Here is a 9,706-nt window from a genome sequence, read left to right on the forward strand (position 1 = left end):
CTTCCATTCATCAGTACTAGGCCTCGGTGATCTATAACAACAAATTAAAGAGCACCCCATTTATCAGCCTCCTTCGAAACGCATCGCCACCACTGACGTCAAGTTTTCAGCTCATTGTCTCTGTTCTCTGAAACTGTTTTCCCATCGTGAACCTAAGAAGGAAGCAATGGCTTTAAATATTTATCTATCCCCAACCATAATGTCTTGCATAATTGCTGAATTTGTTCCAAGCTCTTGCATGTGGGCACCATTTTGGACAGAATGAGAGTTTCCAGCTGTCAGCTAAGTCACTGACAGTAAAAAAATCAATATTAGTTTTCTCACAATGCAGCATGAGATTACATCTATTTGTTACCTAATACAACAGAGGTGTGTTCATGGTGATGATAACAAAATGGAGGTGTGGAGAACACAGGAAGTTAATTGAGAGAGGGCCCTTTATTTCGTCCTAGTGTTGTTTCCTTCCTGAGCAATTTTTCGTTCTCTTTAAAAAGGACGTCCTGTACTTAGTCAAGTGGCTAAAATAGAATGATAAAAAAAACCTCTAGCCCTACTGAACGTGTCTTTCAAATCTATGATAGCACATCCTTCTATATACATCCAGATGTGTGGTTTAAATGTGGGAAAAACAATTGAAACACATTTGGAAAAATAAAATACACACAAAAGCATCTACAAATCAGCTACATTCTCTACTTGCAAGGCAATTGTACCTTCTTGACTTTTGGCTTAAGTTATCAGGCTACCTAAAAAAATTCTGCTTTCATTTTAAAACTGATGCTAAATCATCTACTGATCTTGTTTCCACCATTTGGGGGTCTAATTAAAGCCCTAAAAATAAAAACCCTACAGAAGCACTATGTATGCTTGATAAATAAGTCATCGCATGCTGGAATCCCGCAGGCCTCTTGGTGAGAAAGATATCTTATGGTCTAGAGCCCCCTACTGGTGCACAGCTGAACATAAACCAAACACTAAAGGTTAATTAGTCCGATTTTTCAACATTTCTGCATAATTAAATTATTAAGATGTAAACAAAGCCATTCAGAGTGGTATGAGGTGAAATGCACTGTTGTAAAAAACCTCACCAAGTCAGCACTTTTCACAGTGGTGGTGACTAGAACCAGACATCCAAAATGCTCAATGGGTCTAGTTTTGTCACAGAAAGTTCCTAGATGAAACTGTTATAAATATGCTGCTAGATGCCTGAGACATTGTTTTGTGATAAGGTTTTCACCTAATTTTGAATCCATTCATGGCAGAGAGGTAGAAAGAGATGGCAGAGAGGGACATCGTAAGTACCCAAAAAGTAGCCAAACAAAACCAATTTTCTTAGATGCAAAACATGTAAAAACTCATATGCAGGTTCACCAATTGTTTTGGATAGCAATAAAATGGCTATATTTGTGATTCTGATGTGTCAATCCATCAGCGGCATTGCAAAGAAATCTACGCCAATACATTTCTCTAGAATGGTGCATTTCAAACCACTGTAAATGATGTTGTTTACACAAAAAATGACTGAAGTATGAAAGCATAAAAAACTGGTGGAATTCCTCTTTACATCTGCAGTTTACCTACTGTTTGCCACCAGCTATGAACTCAACCTCCACACAAAAAGGGGAAAAAAACCTTGTGTGATGCAGAAAGGCCTTTACTTGTTGAAATTTGAGGGTGGGGGGGTGCACAGTGGCTGCACAGAAAACTCTTACTCTCCAGCTTTAAGCATCACATTTACTCATTTCTAAACAGGCTGTATCACTGTACAAACATAGACTACAGTGATAAGAGGAAGAAAAAAAGCCACTTAGGTTTCACTCAAGACTCAGAAGTTAAGCTGGGTACAAGCTCATTAAATTCCTTGTTTTAAGATATCCTAGTCAAGGACAGTCAAAACTTGGAATGATCATGCTGTGTTAAATCAGATTAATCATTAACATCATCGGTTCCAAAAACCTGAAGGATTTGCAACCTCTCAAAAAAATAAAACTGAAAATGCCCATCAAAACCTTTTCCTTTTCAGACTCGAAACATCACATGAACCTGTACCCCCAGCACCAAATAAAAGATGTACAATACAATCTCTACTGCTAAAATGGTCTAATATGAACACAAATAATTATTCAAGCATTATTTTTCTTTTAAAAGTCTTGCAGAGACAATGGCCAAAGGAACGGTCAACTAAAAGTCTCAAATAATCAAACCTCTGTACTGAGCGGAACAAAGATGTTTATGAACAGTTCCAGGAACAGCTGATAAGGTAAACTTCACAACAAATTAAGAAATTCTTATATTGTAAGTATATACAACATTTTTTTGAGAGAATTTAGTGTTAGTTTTGTAATATTCTGAAAGTATCAATGGATTATAACTGCCTTGTAACTGCCAATAACAACATCTCTTTAAATTTAAATCTTGCACTACGGACCCAACCCTAATGAGCTTATGTCAGTATAAAAATTAGAATTCAAAATTCACTCTCTCATTTATACAGGATTTTGACAAACAGGCTGTGGCGTTCTGATAGCATTAAAAGAAAAACACAACTACCTCCTCATTGTCTTGCATTACAGGCAGTCTGTTCTCTCCTCTACTCAGTCCTCAGTCTCTGAGGAGTACATACTCTTTGACAGACTCTGGCAATGGTAGCTGTTTCACAGCAGTTGGGAGATACTGCACTCCGAGGCTGTTTCGAACAGCGCAGCGAGCCAAGGCTCGCAACAAAGGCGGCTGGGCCACCATGCTTGTTAGACGCGCCAGCAGCTGAGGATCTTTGCTGAGCTCACGGGGCAAGGAGCCATCGGCCCTACGGATATCAAACTTCCCCGCGGCTCGGCACAGAAGCTCCAGGCACTCTTCCTCCTGCTCTGTGCCCAGGCCCCGCGCCAGTAGAGCCACCAGTCGAGAGATGGGCGTCTGGCCCTTGAGGTTGGTGACGTGAACCTGGGCTCCGTACTCCAGTAACACACGCACGCTCTCCAGGTTGCCCTTCATGGCTGCCCAGCTAAGCGGGGTGTCATTGTTGTAGTCACGGGCATTGGGGCAGGCACCACTCTCCAGCAGGGCACGCACACATTCAGGGTTGTCTTTGAAGGCAGCCCAGTGCAATGGGGTGTCCTTGTTGCCATCCAGTGCATTGGGATGAGCTCCATATTCCAACAGAAGCTCCACGCAACCCTCATCCTTCTCTGCAGCGTAATGCAAAGCTGTGCGGTTATAGCCGTCCAAGGCATTGACCTGTATGTAAAACAGAGCATGACTGGATAGCATTAATAAGATACCTGAGATGCTGATTTTTTAAAAAATACTGATAATTACGTGGAAGATACAGCACCACTTTAAATTACTATGTGTTTGTTTTGTTTTTCAAAATAAACCCACAGTTTCTTAATATTACACATGGATTAATTTAGTCCCAGGCATGGATTAAGTTTAATCTTGGACTAAACTTCAATGCCAATAGTTCTAGTTTAAGCCAGGTCGTAAATCGGTCTGGGAAAGTGGCTCAAGTTTAATCCTAAACTAAAACATATTGTCAATAAAAGATCTCCAATGCCTGGCTTACAGGGCATTCCAGACTGAAACTTTCATCGGTTTAACAGAATTTGTGATTTATCACTGTCATGTTAGTATGTTTTCCTCAATGTTCTCACTACAGTGGCCAGGATACATTATGCAAGTTCATCACACAACAACTGGAAATCCCTGTGGTGTCAACCAATTCAGACTGCTAGCCTAGCCACTGCACTGAGCTATAGACTAATAAATCTGACCAGGCTAGCATTAATGTAACTCTTACGTCAAATAAAACAGCTCCAAGTTTTTACCCTTTTAGCCAGAGAAGCCAAAATAAGGTAATATATCTAGACAGCCAGACAGCTACTTTGCTGACTTTATCTTTAAGCTTGCTCCCTCCTCACCTGATGAGTCATTTCTGTTGAGTAATGCATTCTAATGATATGAAGACAGTTAGTTCTTTCATTTTGGCCAGAATGTTGCTTTAATCTATCTGGAAAATCAGCACTATGGGATTCAATTCATTAAAACTGCTGTACCTCTGCACCTTTCTCCAACAAAAGCTCCACACAGTCTGCATCAGCCACCATGCAGGCACAGTGCAAGGGCTTCAGGGTGCCATGCATTCTGTTCACGTCCGCACCCTGAAGGGGAGGAAAAACATGTTGTGGTCAACCACAATAACTACTGTATTATACAAAATTGGATAAGACAGTAGACCTGTCTCATCACTAAGGATACAGCCAACGTTGACAGCATCTCTCATCCGTTATGCTACTGTCCCATTTCATAAGATCAATCGAATGCAGAAATGCTGAAATACTGGCCGAGTTTGCTTTCTCTTAGTTTCGAAAGTGCATCTAGTTGCAGTTACACTAGTCTCATCTAATATTTATCTAATATTTACTTAGATGAGCACTGAGAAATAAAATGAAGCTGCATGAGAAGGAGGAGAAATGCGTAGCTCAGGTACCCTGATGTGTGTAAATTCACATAGAAGCGCTTTGCAGTCGTTTAGCTAGCTTAAACCTTAATGAGTCAAAGGAAATGGCTGTGTCTTTAGAGAAGTACAGTTTGGTCATTTCAGCAGCCGATATTTGAGTAAAAGACTTCAGTCGAGTCTAGCTCACGTCTTTGTTTTCAATATCCCTTTTGCCAGTGATTATGGTTTCTTCGGTTCACTGTTATTCTCTGCATTCTCCTGCCAGAGCGTAGTGCAGTTTACCTGAGCTAAAACGCTCAGAAATGGATCCAAATCATCATCATCATCATCATCTTTTACAGCACAAAGATGGCAATTTAAATCGATTTCTGAGCCTTTTTGCTCTGGTAAGTCACACTATAGCCCACAAGCTGTTTTTATATGCGGCCCATAGCAGGTCAGACCATCCTTTTTTATATGTTTAGGTGACACTATATAGTTTCTCTGGGAAAAAAAACATCACTCATGATTAAATAAGTGATAGAGCCATAAATTAAGCCTTAGTGTCATTAATGTTTGTATGTAACTGACATACATAATACATGGTGTTGTAAATGAAAAACTGTGTATATTTGTTATAGCCAACTGCAATTACTGTTTTTTTCTTAAGTTACAATTTTTTTTATATTTCTGATGTTTCAGAGTCAGTGTCACCTCCCACCCCAGCACCAAAATATATTTCAAATATGTGGGACAGACTAAGCCTTGACTTCGAGACATGACTAGTGTTACCAGATCCAGTCATGCAGTACCCCCTGAACTAACATACCTAAACCAGATCATGACGGACTCTATCATTGCAGAAAAAAAAAATAAAAAATTGTGCAGCACAAGTGGACCACAGGGCTGCAGTTGGTAAAACAAATAAAGAGCAATTACATTTATAAACCTTACCCTGCGTATAAGGTCCTCCACATTGTCGTGTGGAAATGAGCGGATGGCCGCAATGGTTCGGATGAGCCTTTCCGAAAGTGAGTATTTACTCTGAATACTCTGCATGATGTACCACATAGTCGAGCTCATGTGGAGCAAAAGGACATTGCACCCGGCCGGGTGGCGCCTCACAACAGCAAGTAACTGAAAAGCAAAAGGGAAATGACCCCATGAGATGTCCAAATTTGTTTATTAAGACATTTTCAACACTGTGTAAGATTAAGCATCCACTAGGTTTGCACTTATCTAGCGCGATCAGTGGGCGTGTTCATGCAGTCACTCAGTGTTTACAATGCTCAATAACATTTGTGGCCCATACTCAGGCCATATATAGACGATAAGCTGCAAAAAAGAGTTTTCTTTGAATGCAGTGTATTTGTGACATCACAAAAACCAACGTATTAACACATATAAACATATGTCTACTCAGTCTACAGCAGTTTAGCTCCGCCCATTCATGTGTGAAGTTTTAAGGAGCGTTTCAGCCCAGATTGCTTTTTGAATGAGTCACAGTACAGAACATAGGTCGCCTACATATCAGTTTCAAAGGCACAGTAACGTAAATAGCCCATTTAATTCGAGTGGACAAAGAGAGGTCAGAGATAATAATGTAAACATTAATCATTTTGGTGCACTTTTGGTACATAAACCCACACAGACGTTCTAAGTGGACCCCAGGAAAAAAGTAAATACAACAAAATGTAGGATATAGCCCCTTTAAGCTATCAAAGAGTATATGAAGGCTTGGAGAATATAATTTTATTATATTATAAACGATAATTCGGTAACGTTAGCTAAAAAATGGCAATTGATGATGACGTTACACTTGGCAGATTATTTTAGCGGCAGGCAATGCCTGACAAAAGTGACATGACAGAGGAAATGTTTGCGTGGCTAACGTTACCTTAGCTATGCTCCAGTCCGGTTCCCTCTAACACTACTGCACATCTTAGTGATGTCCTGCTCCAACACATTAATTTCAACCTCGTGAAGGCTTTTAAAATGAGCTGATGAGCTGACCCGGGTGTGCCTCAGCAGGGAAACCTTAAAATGTGCTCGTAGTTCAAAAAACGGCATTGGGATGCACCTGTCTAGAGTAATACTAGCTGAAAATCACAAAGCTGAAGACAGTTTCTTATTAAATTTTCCGTTCCACCTTAAATGCTGCAGCAGTTGCATTACGGCGCCTGAACAGGTGTCAGAATGTAACGTAAGTGCTGCACCATTTAAGGTGGAACGGAAAAATCAAATAGGAAGCTGCGAAGAGGCCAAATTCTGCCTCATTTTAATACTGTCTACAGAAATGAAGCACTCTAATCTAGTTTAAAAATCAAAATCAATCTCTTCCATTCTTGGTTCCACTTATTAAACCAAAGCGAACGCAATATCGTTAACTGTTTGCGACTAACGTTAAGCTAACTAGACGCTACGTGAGTTCGGCTAGACAGCAAGATATCATCTAAATTCAAATTGACACGCTGTTTTCATCCACAATTTCGCTCTGGAGTGGTTGTAAACAAACCCTGCAACGCAGAACGAATAACACAGCGAACTGTGCTGATAAATTACACTAACACAGCCCGTCAAACACGTTGTTTTGTTATTAGCTTCGTCGGCTTTTCTGGCTAGCGCTAAACTAGTGTCGAGCCGCCGTCAACGCGGACTGACTGACTGCTTTCTTTTCCCCACAGCGAGTTAATACGCTACGAATGAACTCTCATCGATGTGAATGCAGAATTAAGTGCCTTTATCTATGTACTCACACAAGAAACTCACAAATACAAGAAAGCCGTACCTTCGAGGTCTGTCTGCTTACAAGTTTCAGCCTGTCAGTCGAACCAAACCAAACCAAACCCCCTCAGCTCAGCCCTGCTCAACAAAAACACGGCCATGGAAACGTCACTGACGGGAAGTGACTTAGAAAACCTGCATCCATCCCATCCACAGTTCACTTAACGTATTATTCACAGAACTACCGGCTACATGGCCCGTTCAGCCTGTGGTCAAACATTTAATGACTGAATTACCTAAAAGCACAGCTATAAATAGTTTTAAACATATCTCTCCGTCGTAGACAACATTCTTCCCATACCAAGCTGTGCACTCCATATATAGTCAGCACATGGCAGCCGGCTCCTTCCAACACACTCTAGACCAGTGGTGCCCAGTCCTGGTCCCGGAGGCCCACTGTCCTGTACATTTAAGTGCTTCTCCTTCTTTAACACAGCCATTTTAACTCAATAATGGGCTGTTAAAGAGCTGCTTAGTTGGATCAGGTTTTGTGAGCAGGGAAAACGCTAAAAAAATGCAGGGCAGTCGGCCTCCAGGAGCAGCGTTGAGAAACACCCCTACAGACCAGAGGCGCCCAGGCCTGCTCCTGGAGATCCATCACCCTGCAGAGTTTAGCTTCAAACCTACACCTGATTCAGGTAACAAAGGTCCTCAGATGCATCTGAGCACTGGAGCCAGGTACGTTGCATGTGAACTTTCCAGGGTGGTAGATCTCCAGGACATGGAGTGAGCAGCACTGCCCTCACTCAGACTCTACACTAGGGGTGCCTAAACTTCTTGTCTTGAGGGGTCAAAGTGCAATATTTATGATGGGCTGAGGGCCAAATAGAATTTAATTAGTCATGTATGCAGTCGCACGCCCACCGGTTGTATTACAAATGAAAAGAAGTATAAGAATACTAAGTATAAGAAAATAAGTGAAAATAACATCCTCCACAGAGAACACACTTCTGCACATTTTAATACACAATTGCTATTTATTTGCTGAATTTAACATATTGGGAAAAATAAAGCATGAATGTGGTCCATGAAAAATAGTTCTGGCACATTAAAATTTTGTTTTCAATGTTAAATTCAGTAAATAAGCAGAAATCGTGCACTAAAACTTTCTGAAAAATGTCATATTTAAGTTTGCTCTTGGTAGAGGATGTGCTAACTTATGTTCACTAAGAAAATCAACAAAATATGTAATTTGACCAGTGGAGGTGTTCAAACTTTTGCCTACAACTGTAGCATAAAATAAGGATGCATGATAGAAATCAACAGATTTTTGCTCCAAAAAAGCAAATGACAATCAGCCAGTTATTATTTATTATTAAAAAGCTATTACATTGTTATTTTATAATCTAAATACACTTGCGCTGTATTTGAAGTACCAATATTGTGTTAGTGTGTTCCATGTATTTATTCAGCCCTTACATTGTGAGCGTCAGTTAAAAAAAAAAATCAATTTAACTTTAAAGGAAGCATAATTGGCTATAAACATTCACAGGTGGATTCCTAGTATAAAATGAAGTTTGTTCTCTCATTGGATGAAAGGTTAGATTGACTTTCTGGCAGGCCAGAACACGGTGGGCAGCCCTGCTGTACACGGTGCCCTTCTCCATGTACAGTGGTGTTTCTGGACTTTTTGGGCCCTAGGCCAAGAAAAAAACAAAAAACAAAAACACCCTGTAGGCCTTATCAAATATCCTCCGTCTGTTTTGTCAATGCATTGACTGCAAAATGGAATATTTTACTAGCCAATCAAAATCCAGGACAAAAAAACCATCCAGATCGCCAGACTGCATACCAGCCAATCACAACAGGGAAAATTCTACTTTCATTAGTTGTAGCAGGATCAAAACATTTTAAAATAATATAAAATGCATTTCAATTCCATTAAAACCTGTGTATTACTTAGTTAAATTCCACTCCAATTTTTAATTGTAGTATTTATTAAATATTTCAGGTAAGCTAATGTCTTTTAACAAACAAGATTAAAGAACTCATTATATATGGCAATTTTTTCCCCACTTGTGGTCTGATTATTATGTTTGCATGGTTTTATGTACTAAGAACAGACATAATACAATTTTACATACAAATTTTCCAACCTCTAATTATGTCTCACAATGATTCAGGCTATTGTTTCTGTGTTAATATATGTAAATGACCTCTGCTCTAATTGGGTGCTCTGTATTGTGCCTAATTCAAAGAGAATTCTGGGGTAAAACAGTTCTTGTAACCTCAGTGCAAATAGGCAGATATATATAAACACAGTTTTTCCATTACGTTTTCCATGTATAGGCTTTAACAGTTTGCACACTACATCAAACTCAGATTAAAAACAAAAAATGAGGACAACTGGGTTCTTAAGCAGAATGAGTTTCTGCTCCGGTTGACAACACATGCTTTTGAATGAATGACATGCCAATTTGGCTGTTTGATTTTGATCAAATGTTAGCTCGATACTGCTGGCTACATACTGATGTTTGCATACAT

The 9,706-nt window shown here is 39.8% G+C and overlaps 1 protein-coding gene across 1 annotated transcript; it reads right to left on the bottom strand.

The window, feature by feature from the left end:
- Positions 1 to 419: 419 nt before the first annotated feature.
- Positions 420 to 7,448, bottom strand: asb8 (ankyrin repeat and SOCS box containing 8). The gene is made up of 4 exons (XM_036591968.1): positions 7,227 to 7,448; positions 5,393 to 5,575; positions 4,056 to 4,160; positions 420 to 3,237 (listed from the first exon to the last, which is right to left on the bottom strand). Exons 2-4 carry the CDS (start codon positions 5,519 to 5,521, stop codon positions 2,602 to 2,604), a joined length of 870 nt encoding a protein of 289 aa, XP_036447861.1. The 5' UTR covers positions 5,522 to 5,575; positions 7,227 to 7,448; the 3' UTR covers positions 420 to 2,601.
- Between the last annotated feature and the right edge of the window lie 2,258 nt (positions 7,449 to 9,706).

The sequence above is a fragment of the Colossoma macropomum genome, unplaced genomic scaffold (genome assembly GCF_904425465.1).
Source record: "Colossoma macropomum unplaced genomic scaffold, Colossoma_macropomum, whole genome shotgun sequence".
NCBI classification, from domain to species: domain Eukaryota; kingdom Metazoa; phylum Chordata; class Actinopteri; order Characiformes; family Serrasalmidae; genus Colossoma; species Colossoma macropomum.

Excerpts from the sequence above, each read along its gene's own strand:
- asb8 (XM_036591968.1), bottom strand. The coding sequence starts at position 5,521 with ATGAGCTCGACTATGTGGTACATCATGCAGAGTATTCAGAGTAAATAC. Across the intron at positions 4,161-5,392 it reads TGGAGGACCTTATACGCAGG|GGTGCGGACGTGAACAGAAT; the intron begins GTAAGGTTTATA and ends CCTCCCCTTCAG. Across the intron at positions 3,238-4,055 it reads TGTTGGAGAAAGGTGCAGAG|GTCAATGCCTTGGACGGCTA; the intron begins GTACAGCAGTTT and ends TTTTACATACAG.